General features: G+C 36.8%; 1 protein-coding gene across 28 annotated transcripts in view; it reads right to left on the bottom strand.

Annotated features, from left to right (window-relative positions):
• The window catches only part of Inpp4b (inositol polyphosphate-4-phosphatase type II B), a 1082298-nt gene that overhangs the window by 226044 nt on the left and 837570 nt on the right, over window positions 1-18684 (bottom strand). For 26 of the 28 annotated variants that reach the window (XM_087193385.1, XM_087193387.1, XM_021247702.2 and 23 more), the window contains one exon: window positions 11556-11635. In XM_087193385.1, the coding sequence (XP_087049511.1) occupies window positions 11556-11635 (80 nt within the window). Of the gene's footprint in view, window positions 1-11555; window positions 11636-11978; window positions 12050-18684 lie in introns of those variants that run through there. The other 2 variants (XM_087193391.1, XM_021247703.2) reach the window with 2 other exon arrangements.

Genomic DNA, 18684 nt, shown 5'->3' on the forward strand with positions numbered 1-18684 from the left:
TTGTTTCTAGAGATTTCTTTAAACCTAATCCTGCAAAGGCTAATTTCCAGGAACACAGAGGTTATCTAAGCAGGATTGAAAATATGTCCCAGTGTAAGTACTCATCAGGTTTCTCGAATACTTCTGATATTCCACCCAATCCCCAAAAGAGATGGAGACAATCCTCAGGCAACCAGCACTAGGAACTTGGAGATCATCTAATTTGAATCCCTCATTTTAGAGATGAGAAAACCAGAGCACAAAAGTCTACATGCTAAAGTCACATGTCTAGTAAATGGCAGAATGTGGACCACTGCCTTTAGGAATGGTGTGGCTTAGCCTTGCCACAGCTGACATCATAGGGAATCTACGTGGAGTGCTGCTGTCAGCAGTGGAACCTCATGAGTCAGCTTTATGCACTGATTATGGATGTGTATGATTCAAAAATAAAAGGGGAACCTTTTCCCGGAATGAGTATCCCTGTGCTGTTAAAAAACGTTGTTTGTTCTCTACTCTTAGCCTCTCTACTGCCTCTTAAAATTCATTCCAGAAGGAAACCTTCCTTACAACATAGAAACTCATTAGCCATCCATTTTTATTCCATCTCTCCATAGAGAAGGAATAGAGAAAAGTTTGTAAAGCTCTCTTTGAAAATGGCCCTGTAAGCTGTGGAAAAAGGGATGTTTCTCCACAAAACACATATATTCCTATCTTTTATTCACCTTAGCCTTCAATTTCAAATAAAATTCTGCTGCATCATTTTATAGCCATGACTAGCACTTCTGGAGTTAAATAATTTAAACATGTCACAAAGGCAATTTCGGAAAAACTAATGCAATTTCATAATAAATATTATAAAACCAGTTCTATGTGTTCTTTTACAATTTTTCTGTCCCTGAAGCCTTCCTATACCTTATGTTGTGTCAGCATATTTTTCAAATGAAGCTGACAGGAAAGATAACATCACCTACACGGTATATTTCCTCCAGGAAAGATGGTGTGAAAGAGAGTAGAGGTAAACTTGTTTCTTTATGATATTAAAGAACAAGGGGATGGTTTTCTTTAAGTGTAGCTATAATGTATGCTCATCTTGTTGGTATTATCTTGATCAGTAGACAGACTGGAAATATAAACAATATGATTAACTCCTGGCATCAGTAACTGGGCTCTAACTTCCTTCTGTGTTACCATCTCAGCCCCATCCTTGCACTGTGTTGAAGGCCATGGCATTGAGTGCAGATATATTCCATTTTTGCCAGGACTAGAGGCAAGTCCCAATAACCAAGAAATTTAGTGTTAGTTGGCTGTGTGCCCAACAAACAAGCAAACCAAGAAGCCTCAGAGATTATCTCCTTTGTTTGCTGTGTGAGTCCCTATAAATCTCAATTTGACTCCAGATAAGAGAAAAATAATCCCTACCAAATGCCATTGGTATGTTTAGGATTGAAACTTTTAAACCTACTCTCACTGAGAAAGACTGCAACAGGGAAATATTGGAAAAGATTAAACCACATAAAAAAATTGAAGTTATGGCTTCTGGTCTTCTGTGGTCTTTTACTGATAATATTTTGTATTAGGTTCTAAAGGGATGTGTGTTTGTTTACTTCCAAATTTACACATATCTACATTAGCAAAAAGTAGCATTTGGACAAGAAAGTCTGGTCATTTGATTTTCTGGTGTCAAGTAACACAGGCCCAATAGCACATAGGTCAGGTCAAATTAAACCTGCATTCATGATTTTAGTTAATTTTAAATCTGCTCTGTGGAAGGTCTTGAAACCGATATAAGGTACAAGATCATCAGTGCAACACAATGTTATAAAAAGAATCCCTAATTATCTAATGTTTTCTATCCCATTCTAATAAACTCAAGAATATTGATCAGGGAACCGAGTGAATCACCCATCAAACTGTTGGCTGGACCCAAAGCAACCATCTGCTTTGGCTGCACAGCCCTGAGAAGAGCAATCTGCGTGTATCAGTGTTGACTGCATTTACACGAAACAAAATGCACGTGTCGACTGTTTCTTCTCTCTTATTCTGCATATTTTTGTCTTTTTCTCTTAATCTCCTATGCTTTCCAAAATTCTCATTTAACATATTTTATGTATTTTATAGTATTCCTTATCTTCCATAAATACTATTATTCTTCTTTCTCTGACACAATCATTTATCTTTGGGAATGTGGTGGTACACACCTATAATCCCAGTATTCTGGGAGGCTGAGGAGAAGGATCCAACTTTGAACCCAGGCTGGACAACTTAGAGACACAGGGAGACTCTGTCTCAAAGTAAAACATAAAGTATAGCTCAGGGCTTAGTGATACCTCACTGTAGACCATCTGTCACTGCCACACCAGTTCCACATGAGACAGAGATGAGATGTCTCAGAACAACAGACATCAGTGAATTCCATTAATGAATTAAAGTAGGGATGCCTTCACTAGGACACAGTCGGAGGGAATTCATTGTCAAGGGGCAGGTGACTTTCAAAATGCTCTTTGGATAGTATGTCCAGTGTCTCTCACATCTACACATTAAAGAACTAACAACTTATACAAGGAAAAGCAAAAGAAACACTCATTGGAAATACAGTTCTTATGATCAATAAATCATGTTAGGTGGAGCAGAACTGAGGACTGTAGCTGGCTTCTTCTAGTTTCTACTCAAAAAGTCTTATAAGAAGTCATTTGATGACAGGAAATTGAGCCACCAATGCTAAGCCATGAAGAGGGATGCTGGCTAGACCTTTTCCCCAATGTGTGACAAAATAATTCTCTTGATTTCCAGTAAGAGTAAATTTGCAGATGGTCTTCAAGATGGATAAGACATATTCCTGAGTAAGAGATACCCAAAAATGGCAGGAAAAATGGACATCAGAGTAGGGAAGAAAGGAAGGTGCACTGTCTGCACATGCAAATATTACTGTGCTCTCTTGTTGCTGAAGCTAAAATTGAGCTGAAAGAGCATGAATATAAGACAAGGAGATTCCAGAGAAATATAAGAAACTCTGGAGTTCACACTTAGAATGTGTTCAATAGCCATCAGCAACTATAAATGCAAGGAAGTTGTAAGCAGTGTCAAGGGTAAAGTGTGTGCTAAAGATGAGAGTGAAAAAGCAGTCATATGTCTGGCTGCAGATGGGGAACTTTCTGTATCTCCGCTAAAGGCTTTGTGTACATGTGTTCAGGTCCGTGCTCATTGTGGAAGGGAGGTTCCTGCAGGGAAAAGGAAGACAGCATTCAAAGTTTCAAAAAGGAAAAAAAAAGCACAACCAGATAATTTAAGAAAGGAAAAGCTGAAAATGATGCTGAGATTTATAGCATCTCATAGTTCTTAATTTAACCAATAAAGGAAAAGTACTAAATGGAAGAATTCTCAGAAGGGAAAGGTTCAGTGTGGAAGAGTTAAAATATTAAATGACTGTGAAAATACATGTGTGTTCATTTGTCAAATCTTAAAAGAATCTGCCTATGAAAAACAAAACTAGAGAAATTATGTATTTTATAGCTCTTTTTTTGTCCATAAAGTTTATATAAATTTTACAAATTGGCATCTATAAAGGCCATGGGCATGAATGCAAAATTTCACAGAGCTGTCAATAAGGTGTAGGGCAAGGAACACAATGTGTGAGAGATCAGACGTAGGAGTGTGGGCATGAGAGTTTCCCACGCGCCTGCCTATAGAAGTGTGTGTTATGGGATGTGGTGGGAAAATCCATATGGACAGTAACTAATCTAATTCTCTGGAAAATATTGTATTATTACTGCTGTTTTAAATCAGGATTTTCTGAACTATGTAACTGTGTATTTTAGGACATAGTGTCTAATAATCTTTTAATAGGTGTTTTGTGAAGAAAGCATCTTGAACTCAATTTAAGAAAGGCTGTAGGTGACAAGGTGATGTGTTCTCCAAGAAGGCCAAAGAGCCTTAAGGGCTAACAAAGGCTCTGAAAAACCTGACAGTGAGAAAACATACTTTGTTTGTTTGTTTTTCAAAAATAGAGGATTTTTAAATATAGTGGACCACAGAATTCTTTTATTTAAAGAACATATATTAATAACCAAGAAGATACTGGTATAACAAGAAACACTATTTGGAAAGAGCTAATATAAATGTGTCCAGAGCAGTAGAAATACAGAGGTAACATTTAAAGTGACTTTGATAGATATGGGGAAATCTAATAAAAAAGTTTCAGGTCAAATATAATTCCTTTCAGGCTAATCATTCCTGCAAATCATCTTTAAAGCTAAATTAGGTCTCAAACTTCTTAAGCAGGTAGGTCTTTGTGTACAGATATTGACTTTATATGACTTGCACCTTCAAAGAGGAACTATTTTAGGCTTTCTATACAAATCGAGGAGCTCCTGTAGTGTACACTGTGTTGTCCTCTCGGTGACTGAGAACTCTAGACAAATTTAAAATCTGACAAACCAACATCTTTTAAATAATGAAAATTAAGAAGCTGCTAATTGGTTTCCATGCTCATGCCTACAGCTTCATAAGAATATGTCAAGAACATAAAGAAAAATGCAGAATATGTCACTGCAGAGTCTAAGTTATACATGCAAGCCAAGTCCAACAGAATGGAAGCTAATAATATTAATAATAATTTGAGTAATGAATGTATGATGAGTATGTGATTTGTACCAGGTACTATTTCAGATAGTCTGTGTACAATATGTCTAATTCTCTCCTAAAAATAAGACTGAGATTAAAGACAATAAATAAAAATAATAACTAATATTTATTAAGCATTTGCTACATGTCAAGCACCACTGTAAGAATTTCACACTAGTAACTCATGTGAACCTTATCACAAACCCTGGGAGATGGACACCACTATCATCCCCATTTCCCAGATAACAAAACTGAGTCTTAGGGCAATCAGCCACCCTGCTAGATTATAGAAGAGCCAGGATTTGGGCATCAGTATGTCTCTAAATCACATATTCTTCCTATTTCTTTCCTGTCTTAATCTCGCTTTTGTATGCTTTGCATTTCCTTCAATTTTACATTAAATTAGTGAAACTTTAACTGATATTACAGGATTCAAGGAAGAACTTTATGATAATTTTAAGCATTTGTGTCCATAAAGGCTTCTGACATGGTTGCTTAAAAGAACATAATCAGTTTCATAAGCAAAACCCTGTTTCTGTGTATGACGTCTACCTTCATTTCCACAGTCTAGCCCAGAAAAATGTCACTTGAATTTGCACCTGTGGACAGTTTTTTGGTATATTCAGTAATAATATGCATCAATAAATTCGAAGAGCAAATGACACCCTGTATTACATTTATGAATTTTTGGCCTGATTTCAATACTATATTGCTCAAGTTTTTAGTCAAAGCAAAATTTTCCCCCAATTCTATATATCTGTTGCCACTACCATCAAAGGAACTTCTCTCCATCTGCCACCCGCTGGGATCTGCCCCCTCATATGCGCCAAGTATGATGTCAGAAGGACTAAACAAGAATTTAGTTTTCAGGTAAGAATCTATTCCTTGGATAATAGAACTGTTTTGTCTGGATCCAAGGTTAAATTGATCTCTCTACCACTGGCCAAGTTTAGAGAACCATGGCTGTCAGATTTTAAATAAGAAAGCATTTTTTAACACACTAAATAAGCAACTAAGGAAAAGATTAAGGGATGATTGAGGAAACTAGTCAATTTAATGTGAGAAACAAGAGAAACAATATTTATAGTGTTTTTCTCTAATGCAATGCAGTGGTTGTAACCTCATTGCATTTATTAATTGCCCAGAACCACTCTGGGAGAGAAGTCATTACTACTTCCATTAGCAGATGTAAGAGAGAATAAACAGCATGCCTGGAGTGATACAGGTGGTGACAGAGCTAGGACCTGAGCCCAAATCTGGCATGAAAATCCTTTCTACTGCCTCACTTTCCTGCTTCAGTAAAAAGATGAGAAAATTTTAAGTTGTACAAAAGCAGGATTTTCCAATGTGTCACAGGAAAAGGGAAATTTGTTGTATGTAACTTCATGAAGAAGAGCTGGGCCCATGGCAAGGAGATGAAATTTTGGATAATACAGGCAGGGATACTTATATAACACTAGATCTACCCAAAGATGGGCAGAAAACCCTGAGTTTGAGCTCTTCGTACAAGATTTTAAGAAGTTGAAATGCCAGTTTCAAGATCGCTTCAGGTCTCTAGAATAATTTAATGCAAGCTACTAAAGAAAACATATCATTTCTGAGGAATCGCTGCTATCAGGACAGCAACCTCTATTCTCCATGCCATCCGATGGTGTAATGCTAGGAAGTTGATGGGCCGGGCTCCCGTTTGCTAACTAGTGAAACAGGGAAAATGCTAACTTTTTGTCCACTAGAACATGGAGTTATTAGACAATTAAATAAGATATCTGAAGTGTTAAATACATTATAAACCTCAAAGGGAGTATCGTCGCTCTCCTTCCATGGCAACAAAATGTGAGTCAGGGTGAGACCAGCCCTGCAGGAGCTGCCTGTCATTGTCCCTGGAGTCATGCCCAGAGTACAGTGGAGGAAGGGCTCAGGGATCTCAGGGCTCTAAGGCCCTCTCCCAGGCATTGCCTCTAGATCACTCCTGAGTGGGCATTTGCTATTGACTTTCCCATTCTCCTGCTAGCTCACTTCCAAAGAGAAAACTGAAGCATTCTAGTTCATTGCTTTTGGGGATTTGGATATCAATTTTTAATTTTTTATGCAAAAGCATCAATTAAGAGAGCTATTTATATGCCACCCTCATCCTCTACCTTCCTATGGATTCAGTCAATGAAATATAATGCTATTTTGTTTTATAATTAATGACAAATATTCTACTCTCTCTCAAAGAGGGGTTGTTGGCTGCAAATTAATTTTGACTGACCACATCTAATAAAGAAAATGTTTTAGACATACATTACTCTTAGTATTATGAAGACCAGCAGAATTATCTGTCAAAATCCTAGTGCATGATCCTTGAAAAAAATGCTAGCTAGAAGCCAGTAAAAGAGAAGGGAAAGCAAATAAAATATGCATGGCTATTAATATGGCTTAATATGAATTTTTAAATCACCTCTGAAATTCAAATAGATATTGATAAGGGAAGATGTCATTATAGAAACACTCACCCTACACATACTTTAAAGAATGAATCTTATGCTTAATGTAAGACAAGCTACCTGATCTTTATTTCTGGGCCACAAAAGAGCAGTGACAGAAAATTTAATTTCATTCGAAAAAATTTCATCATTTAAAACCCTATTGTTAACCCACGGCTAGATTTTTCTCAGTCACCATGGGGATCCAGACCCCCTTACAGGATTTCAAGAACAAACTTCTTGTGATCCATTGCCCTGTGGCCAATGAAACATCCCTGGCCTCCCTACCTGTGAGACACTTCTGACAGCTTCATCCTTTTTCACCCTGAGAACTTTTACGTAGAAGCCTATAGGGCCTCTCCTTATCCCTATTGTTCAAGTTAAGAACAAGACCAGGAGATTCCATTAAAAAATAGGTGGGTTTTGTTTTCATTTTTTGCTGTTATTTTAAGAAACAACAAACTTGAACTTGCATGTGTGTTTGTTTACAATTAAATTAAGTAAAACATCAAAAATAACTTTAAAGCCTCAAAATTTTGATCTTACCTATTCTAAGCTCATATATTTGATAACAAAAATTAGTATTCATGGTTTATGAGAAATAAAAATAATCTTAAAATAATATATATACAAATATATATCTGTCCATATATTCTTTAATATGCATTTATACACACCTATATGCATTCACTGCATACATATAACAGCTACATAAAATAGGGAAAATTTAAAAACATTAGAAGTTGATTGTTTTTTTCTTTCCTAATCTATCCTATACTTATGTATGTTATAAAATCTAACACTGTAATCCATTTAGGGTCATCAGTCTTGTTTGTTTGGCAAAACCACTATTAATAAAGAAGTAATAAATAAAAAGATACATTCTCTTTGTAGTGAATAAATATTTACACAACTGAATTTTGAAAAATCTTTTATTATATCCACCCTGAAAAATTGTTACAAATATTGCTTAACTGGGGGGGGGCAGTGTAAGATGTAGAGGTCACAGAAGAAATGAAAAAGTACTTGTTAAGATTACACACGGTTGGCCACCTATTTAGCTCAGTGGTGCCGCCGCCTGCCTCACAAGTGCAAGGTCCCGTGTTGGATCCCCGGTACCAAAAAAAAAGATTGCACATGGTTTCATTTATATGAGAAATCCAAATTATAAAGATAGACAATAGGATATAGCAAAATAGATCCTTAGCATATGGGAAGGGAACTACTAAGGGAAATGAAATTTTTTTAAAAAGGAGAATTGTGACGTGTTGTGTACATATACCAAGTTCCTACAAGGAACATGATCATCATATACTACAAACATGTTCATATATAAATAAATAAATAAACAAATTCCAAGAGATGGGGAGGAGAGGCAGAAGGAGATAAAAGGACTTAACGGGACATGTATATATGTGGTAATTCCCCATAATGAATGTAATCATTATGCACTACAAACATGTACTAATAAAAAAATTAAAAATAGATTACCTGAACATTTCTATGGCAAGGTACAGGTTCAGAGTGAAGGGGCCTATACTGAAATGTATGTGAATTTTAAGCAAGGTGTTCAGCTTTTCAAGAAGATTACAGTATCATTCACTATCGCTCTGAAAGTCAACTGCCTCAGATGTGCTCTAATGCTTAGCATTATAATCATAAATTCAGATGGATTCTGCTCAGAAATACATTCTTGGTACTAGATTTACATATAACATCTATACAAATATAAGGAAGTTCTCTTGAATCAAAATTCCAACCAATAAATATTGTACCTCTACTATATTGCAAGCACATGAAATTGAATTTTAAGATAAAGCATTAAGAAACTGAAGCCCCTATACAGTACAAATGATGGAATTTAAAACGTAGAAGAATGTAAAGATTTATTAAATTGGAAACTTCCCATGAGGCAGTAAAATAAAAACAAAAAGTTTTGAACTCAGACTTAACTGTATTTCATTCCCACTTGTACAATCATCAACTGTAGGACTGTATACGAATTGTTATAAAAAGGGATGGTAAAGGTACATGGATAAAATAAGTTAATGCTTTAAAAGTACCCAACAGAGTCCCTGCATGGTGGTAGATAGTCCATAAATAATGAGACTGTTCATGAAACATGCTATTAATAACATTAATTGCAAAATATTACTCCTGCTGCCATTTTTTTAATTTTCTGAAGGACCCGTCAGCGTTGTTAGCATATGAAAAATTCTTAGTATGTTTGTTGAAGGAAGGAGCACTGAATGAAATGCATACTGTGATAGGCATGCAACAGAGTCTAGACAGGGGTAAAACACTTACAACTGTTTCATCCCTCTAAGAGGAGGACAGAATTTTCACTTTTTTCATTGCTTCTATTGTTGTTTGCCTTTATGCTTGTTTGAATACTTTAAGAACAAAGTGATTTCCCCTGACAGCTAGTATGAATCCAGTCCCAGATCTGAGTTTTCCATTCTGTTATTAAATCATGAGATAACATTATGATGTTCTAAAGTCTTAACAGCCAAGCTGTCCTATTTGGGAAAGTGACACACAACTTTAAGTTCCCAGAATGGTACCTAAAGCTTGCCTTTTTTTCTGTGAATCTGTGTATTTCTATTTTATTAAAAATACTGATTGGTGTATAAAAGGAATAAAATACAGAAACAATCAGCACAAAGGAATATCTAAAAATAAAAAATGTTTCTTGCCCCTGATCCAGCATGTTTTCAACTCAGTGTCTAAGAAATAGTCAGTGGAAAGAAGGTAAACTGCACCAGAAATAAATGGTTATGATAAATTTATAATCTGTTTGGGTCCACAAATTTGTCAAAGGACAAAAAAAAGAAAACTGAAATATTCTAGCCATTTCAAAACTGTTTTGCTAAAATTAACATTTTTTTAGAAAACTCAATGCTTTGTTGTTGAATTTGTTTTCCTTTTACACAGTGAAGACCAAAAGACTAGGAACTGAGGTATTTACATGTAAAGTGGAAACGTGTCTTGCTTTCATCTAAATCTGCAGGTTTTATACTCATTTTTTCTTTCAAGAATGGAAGTCTAACCTTGGCATTTCTGTTGTCATCTCTTTTCTAAAATATTGTAGGTGTTTACTAATTTTCATTTCACTAACAATTTCTGGTATCCTAATTCTTGTTTCAGACCAGTGTCACAATGGTGCACTATCATGTACTATGCTGTTAAGACTGTGAATGAGCAAGAAAAAGAAATGTGATCTAGAAAACATGTAGACAGCTAGTTGTTTTGAGTTCATGCAAGATTGTTTTGTTTTGTTTTAAATTAGAAACTGCGGGCATAAGGGCCAGTCCCCACATTTGTGCTAGGATGATATCTGGTGGGGTATCCGTTACATTGACAGCTAACCTTTTTAATGGATTATTTTATACTTCACACTGAAGATAAGAAAGCAAGAAAAAGTACTGGGGAATAGATCACAAAACTACAAAAAATTTTGTGTGTCATCCCAAACAAAATATACCACCAACAGATGTTCAAGACACAACCTAAAGGAAGCCTTATTAGAACACATGAATGCTTATTTTTCTGCTTAGAGTATGATTTACTTTAAATATTATACTATCAACTCAAAATGAAGAGCTGTAAGTATAAAAGAAGGGGAAAAAGCCAGAAAATGGGTAGCACAATGGATCAAATAAATTGTAGGTCGGAAATAAATCCTTGGGGAAAGGAGGGACAAGCAAACTTAAGACATTATCTGGTTCCTGAAAATAGACTTTGTGTTATATTAAAATAAAATATTCTCATGCTTGATCATATTTTATAAAATGTTTGTAGCCATCCCTACTAGGCAAATATTGTAGGGCAGTATTTCCTAAGTGTATAGAATTATACAAGTTATGCGGCTATAAACAATAGACTATTATTTTAAAATTTATTGTAAATTTTAAAAGAAATATTCAATCTATTTAATATTCTTGTTAGTATTAAGATTCTCTGCAAATTCCTAAAGATTGTTTTTGTCAAGTTCAATATCAAACAAACTGTTCTCATACTCAAAATTAATTATAATCCACTGTCCCAAAGAGTCAGATTTCACATATTAGTATTTTATGTTTAACAGCATGGCAACAAAAGAGCTTTAAAATTCAGCTCATTCTCTACTATTATAAAGCTATAATGTTGCCTGTAACAGATATATATCAAACCTAAAAACTTACTTGATTTTTAAAAGAACATTTTGAAAATTTACTTAATAACATGATAATTTATATTTTTCTTTCAAAGAATTTCATCACTATAATGACAGTGTAATATCATTTTGCAACAAGATGGGATGACATTTCACAACCTGAAACATGAACTTGAATAATTGCCGTTTCTAATACTATAACTTGTTGCAGTGGAAATACAGCCATTCAAAAGTTGACATCCAACATATGCAAGAACTGTGACTTAGAAATGAAGCCAGTCATCAACATATATCACAAGTTTCCAACTTTAATAGTGTTCTGCAGATAAACCCACCTCAGACTCAAGGACAACAGCTGCTCCTTGGACTTCAGTAGTTCCCCTACTTTAAAACTTGCATACCCCAAGAAGCTTCGCTGAAAATAAGAAAAAAAAAAGGTTTTCATTAACTCCCAGGGTTCTTAATATTTCTCCTGTAGCACCAATTACACAATATCAGTCTTTAGAAGAATAAAATATTGATCCTATTAGCCTGACAAATATTTCACTGACAGAAATACAACCATCAGTAATAATATATCCACCTCACAAGGTGAGGTTGAGGGGTGAAAATGCATCACTGTCATTAAACGCAAAGAAAACAATAGCCTGGAAAATAACAAGATGTGAAATACAGCAGCCAGAACTTTCTACTACCTATGATTTTTCTCCCTATAAGAACTAGGATAAAAGAAAAGATGATAAACATTCAATATTTACCAATGTGGCCGTTCTTATTAGACTTCCTCAAATCACTGACAGCAATGACTGTACTCCAGATATGAGCAAATCTGTTTCTTGGAGCTATTTTTATGTGAGACTCTGTACAAGCTATAAATAGAAATGCTATATTTCTCCCCTATCACAGAAACATTTAAAAACATTTGCTTCCTTTGTTATTTCTTTACTAGCATGAGGCAATTTCATTCCAATATACACACAAAAATGGGATTTTTTCAGTTACATTTTCTAAAATTGCTTTTTAAACTTACCTATGAATATTTGCCTTGTACTCTACTTGACTCTATGTGAAGAACCCTAAGTTTTAGTCTCTCTCAGAATAAAGATCTTCCATCTTTTCAATGTCTCTGGGTATTTCTGATTTAAAAGTCATAATAGTAAGGTATAAGTAACGGAGCATTTCTCATTCTTTCATCAGGGCCAGGAGTAAACAAGCACCAACCCGTATTATTACTGGTATCATTGCTTCCTAACATCACATAACACTCTCCCAAAGGTCACGGCTATCTCTTCCAGAACATTCTTCCATCACAGGTCTGCTGCTGGACTACAATGGAATGAGAAGCTGGATTTAAAGGGTCTGAGGCCTACTGGATACTTTCAGAAGAAAATAGGAATTTATTCCATATATGAAAAGGGATGTGGACATTGAACTTCAGTTGAGCATGGCTATGAAAAAAATCTTTAAGTCAGAACCTCTTACCTCTTGTCAAAACTCTAGAAGAGCTGCATCAAAGGGTTTAAAGACAAACATTTGAAACTACAACTTGGATCTGACATTGGGGATATCTAGCTTTATTAATGATAAACCCAATCAATTAAATTGGATATATTATCAGATGGAGAAAATACTGATGAAAGTAGATTTGGGGAGTGGTACAAGGAGAGTGAAGCAGGCAGAGAAGCAAATTAAGGGGCTGAATCAACAAAATATGCAGAACTGTGCTGACTTTTCATCAAGTAGCAGAGCTCCTGGTAGAGATCCCACTAACTAAAGCACTTGCGTTACCACATCAGAGGCACTTTCTAGAACACGTCACCCAAAGAGGCACCTTTCTCCACACCCACACTGTGCTAGCCGCTACTTCCTATCCTGTTGTATTGTTCTCTGTTGGCAATTTGGTGTATTCAGTGGTTGTTTTACCCCCGTAAGTAACTGAGATAAGAAGCTCCAGAAGGAGCATTATTTATTTTCCATAAACTCTCTGTGAGGCACACAGTAGGCATGTGAAAATATTTTCAGTGTTTATTGATAATGTATGAATGACATAGATACAGCTGTAAGCAAGTTATCTTATTACACATTAGGAAAAATGCTTATTTTGCAGTTATTTATACACTACGGTAATTCACAAAGTGGGAGAAAGCAAAACAATTTCATAGTGTGCAGACTACATAATATTGTAGTAAATTTCATTTCAGCACTTTGTATTTTAAGTCGATGTACATCTCACTTTCGCTCACTGACATCAGTATTTTTTATTGAAATTTCTGCTTTTCACATATTAATCACACTCAAAAAAAATCTCAACAGATCACAAATTTATGTCACAATGCCCTCCTAAATTTTAAATTCTTTCCTGTTTGCCTTTGGAGATTCTGTAGGTATGGCTGACTTTAGAATTAATAAAGTAAACTGCACATGTCCGGACATTATTGCAGTCTTTTCAACAATCAAAGCAGCAAACACCCCAGAGTGGAATGCAGCAACTGGAGACAGGTGGAATGGCTATTTTTAGACATAAGCTACAGACACACCATAAGGCACAGCTGCAAGTACAACTGATGACCACAAGACACTGAATGCTCCTCCTGCCCACCAGACCAGGAGCTCCTGGGGAAGAATGGCTTATCCATTTCCTAGCCAAGCCAGTGTCTGGAACAGAGGGGCTGAGTACTGAGTCTGTGGCTTCACTCTGAGTGCCTGCTGTGTGCCAAGAACAGCGACCACAAGTCAAGATTTTCTACCACAATGGTCAGCCAAATGCTTGGTCTCGCAGGATAGTATCATAACTTTCAGAAATAATACAATCTGTTGAACAAACGACTTTGGTAACGTCATCATAGTATTACATTATGGAAACTTTTCACATCAGGGAAGTGTTATATATGTACAAATGCTATATTATTCATTCTAATTGCACCTTGGGATTCTGTGTGGGGTTAAAGCTGTTAAAAATATCCCCATGGTGCAACACCCCAAAATGGAACTTCCTACACATTTACTTTCCAGTAGGTTTGTATTTGTTTGCTTTATCCCAATCTAAATATAAAGCCAGGGCCCTTCCCACCTTGAGTACTAAAACAAAAATGATCCATCTAGGTGAATACTCACTGGACACACTGTAAGAGAATGAATTAGAAAGAAATCAGTCTTATTTCTGAGATCCAGATATCTATTTTGGGGAAAATGGCACATAACACTAATGTAAAAGAGTAACAATAGAAAGCTATGTTGTCTTTGCTGTCACTGTGATCGTAATCATAGAATTTAAGAAAACTTGTTCAAAATTTTTAATATTTGAAAAGTAATTCGAGGGATGGTATTTTCCATATCACTTTGGTGATGTTACTATCAGGGGGAAAAGACAACAAAAAAATAAGGACTTATTCAAGTTGGAACTGGAAAGTCTGAAGTGTGGTTCTAAATTAGTTATTCTGTCCAAAAGTGGAAATATGGATAATTAAATTACTCTGCTGAGCCACAGGCTCATTACCCACTGATAGCAATCATCAGGTTTTGTTTCCTTGTCATTTCCTTGTGACATAAGTACTTTTGGACTAATTATTCTACTATGTGGGCCTTAGGTTTCCCTTTTAAAATTGCATAATATCTGGATCATTCTCATAATTGTTGTTTTGAGAATTAAAGTAGCCCAGGAAAAACACTTAGTTCACTGACAGCAAAATAGGAAGGACACCATAAATATTAGTTTGCACAGTGATTAAGATAATACACCCAAAGGAGAGCTCAGATGCCTTAGAAGTATCTTCATCCACCTTAAACATTCCAGAAAAGACAGAATATTAAAAAAAAAAAACAAAAACAAGAAGAGGGCCAGGGATTTAGCTCAGTGGTGCCGCTGTACGCCTCATAAGCTCAAGGTCCTGAGTTCAGTCCCCAGTATCAAAAAAAAAAAAAAAGAACAAGAAGACATAAGGGGAAATGCTTCCAGAGCATACATAAAATATATTTGCAAAAATGAAAATTAGATTCAGGAAAATATAAATTAAAAGAGATCCTAGATAAAGGATGAAAAAATACAAAGTTGGTAAGCACCCATATAGTTATTATTGCTGAGCAAAATTACCTATTATTCTACATAGCTCAAATGTGTATTAAATTCCCTGGAATGTTTACAGGATGTGAAAGTTTATGGTTTTACTATTTAGTAGAGGAAGGACCAGGTGTCCATGAGAGGTAACTAGCTTACATGCCCTCATAGAACTAGTGAAAATGCAAGGAGAACCAGGGATTCTTGCTTTTCTGCCCAGAATTCTTTTAGCCCCATCATGCTGTGCCTCATTTCCAGGACAGGTGGTAGTTCCTTTTCCCTCTGACAGGCTCTCTGTCTTCACGATATGTGGCTGTGATCTTTCTTGCCTGCTCATGACAGTGGAACACTAACAGTTATCACTAGGTGTGCCCCCAAACCCCAAGGCTGATCATTAAATAGCTCCATACATGATTTCCATCACTCATCTGCCTGGAGAGTGATACAAAAAGGGTGAATAAGAAGGGCGTCTATTGCACTCCCTGAGGGCTCTATGGGAAGCATGTAAGTAAACAGTTTACTCTGCTAGCCTCTGCGGGAACTTGGAGTAAGTTATAGACATCTAGACCAGGGTTTGATAGCTCCATGTCACAGGTCCACAATGGCTTTCAGAACACCACTAAGGAAATTGGAGGAGGCAGGCATCAGAGCCACTGAGCTAAATCCCCGGAGGAGGGGAAGCCCTATAGAGTTGCCACAACCTGTCAAAAACTCCATCACCCGTATTCATATCACAGTCTTTATTCAAAGATAACTTTCCTTTATAGTATAATTTGTATGGTGCCCCTCAAAGTTTTCTAACTACTGTCCAGGGATATGTTATTCAATGAATAGTATTAGCCTAAACATGGAAAAATGTGCCTACTCCAAGTTGAGATGTTATCAAACTAGAGAACTACAACTGGATTTAGATTACTTAGCATAAAAACAAATGTGAAATATAATATTATTTGTTGTATTGGCTACATTTTGATACAATAATGTTTTGCATGTATTGGGCTAAATAAAATATATTAAAATTAAATTTAATCTCTTTCTTTTCACTTTAAAAAAAAAACTTGATTCTTCCCAGTGATACGCAAGGGGCAGTACATCAAGGGAGATTTCCCAGAAAGTTACTGTTTTTCATAATTGAAGGAGCAGGGTGACCTGATCTGAGCTTTCTGTTCTTTATCACTCTTCTGACCAGCATGTGATGCATGCTGATGTAGGAGCCAGATTGGAAAATACACTGAGAGAGGAGGACTAGGAAAATGGACAGCATCTGGATGCTTGAAGCATTTTCAAGCAGCTACAGTTCTGCAAAATTTACCCCAAATGAGAAAACCCAACTCACTACTTTTAAGCCACCATTTGTCAGTTTACTGGTTTCTAAACACCTTCCCAACTGATGAAATAGATGTGTCACAGAATGGCAACTGAGACTTTTTTGGGGGGAGGGGTTCAGGAATTATGGCTGAATCTCTGTCAAAGATGAGGACAGGACATACCACATACACCCCACTGTAAGCTCAAATAGCCTGAGCCAGTAACTTTTCAATGCTTAAGGAGGAGCCAGTTTAGAGAAACTGGACTAGTAGTAGCCACAAAACATCCAGTTAAAATAAAGGTAGGGATAGAAGAGAGGAAGTCAGGATTTTACCAAGTGTAATATATAGGAGATGAGACCAATCTCTTTATTATTTATCTTCCCAGGAGACAATTCTGTCCCCAAAGCTAAAAGAGTTTGGTTCTTTTAAAAAACCATCACTTCTAAAGGTTAGAGGTGTCAAAATCATCTTTCCCTACTCCAAGGAGCAGCAATTGTCTCTCCTTGAGAATCATGAACTATCCAGTCCCTGGTGGCATTTGGGATTAGAGAAAGAGATGGCCACGCTGAGAGGAAACACCTGCGAGGCAGTTTGCATTTCTTCCATGTGACCCTCTTGTCAGTCACATGCACAGCACAGAAAGTGTTGACCTGGAGCCACATGTTTAATCAGGGGGGTCTCAACAGCAAGAGAACATTGGATGAGGTAGGCAGTGGCAGAAGTTGGTCCAGAACCACCCTCCATTGTAAGAAATAGGCAGTGGGGAAAATCAGACAAGGATCCCAGAAATATCCATACATGCATCCCAGAGGAGAGCCAGCATCTCCTGGTCTGCAATACGAGGACTCTGATGGGCAGTGTTAGGGAAACATCAAAACCAGCAGAAAGGAAACTATGTCCTTCCTGTGAGCAAATACAGGGGAGCTTCTGCCTCCCCACTCCTTTCCCTTTGCCACAGCAGCTGACCAAAGAGAGGAAGGACTAGAACATGTGTGAGACTCAGATGATTCTCCTCCCTTCACAGCAGATAGCTAGAGTTACAGAGAGAGCCTGTAGTGGGAAACTAAAGAAAATAAAATCAGAGAAGAGACTCAAGGTTTAACATGGATGGGTGGATTCCCCAAGAACTTGAGTGAGAGAAAAACAAGGAGAAATTTGTACAATTAGTATATAATCATCTTCAAGTGTGGGGGGGGTTGTTCAAGAACAGTTGGGGGGATGAGGAGTTGAAGAAGAAAAAATAAACACGCTCATTCTCCTCAAACTTTAATAAGCAAATGACATATCTTGACACAATAATCATTAGCTTTATCAGTAGTAACAAATTTCAAGGGGCTTTTAGGGTTATGAAAGCAGTGAATGGGGTGTGATGAGTAAGTGCATTGAAGGAAGATCTTTGGGTGGTAGCAGTGGGCAAGGAGTCAAGAAAAAGAACCCTGAGCAGCAAGCAGGAGGCTGGAAAGGATTTGGTGGACATGCTGCACCAACTACCAGGAGGCCCAAGACGTTTGAGCACAGAGCTGGGAATGATAGAACATACCAGGCTGAAGAAATTGGCAGAAAAAAAAGAAAAAAAAACACACAAAGTCTCACTTGAGTGCAAGGAGTCGCTGATTCTGGCCCCCAAAAAACTGAAAGCTGTATTAGGCACAAGGTTCTACTTCCCTTCTCCTTCTTCACCAGCAGATGCTCAGATAACTGATGCTGGGTTCACTCAACTGAACTGGCACTATGGTGCATGCTTTTGGAGCACTTCTTTGGTAGGTTTGGAAGAGGCTGCTGTCAATTAAAAACAAATCAGTGGAACCTCATACCAGGCTGTGCACACTCAATAGAAGAAGGTTGTCAAAAGCCTGTAGGATTTCAAATAGGATTTCAGTTGGCCCAACCCCAGGGCTGTTTTTCTCTTCTTTGAATGCACAGATTATAGAGACTGAGCCTGCTGGGCTGTATTCTTTTCAGTAGTCAGCACCTCTACTTCCAGCCTTTCCTAGCAGAAAGCACCTAGTGTTTGGTCGCTTTTCCAATTTCTGAAGGGTAGAGATGCAATGGTCACATTCAGCGGTAAAGCCTCAGTGGGATTTTCCAACACTGGACTAA

This window comes from Heterocephalus glaber, unplaced genomic scaffold (genome assembly GCF_053883595.1).
Source record: "Heterocephalus glaber isolate CG9 unplaced genomic scaffold, H.glaber_assembly_v1.0 deba00001587, whole genome shotgun sequence".
Classification (NCBI taxonomy): Eukaryota; Metazoa; Chordata; class Mammalia; order Rodentia; family Bathyergidae; genus Heterocephalus; species Heterocephalus glaber.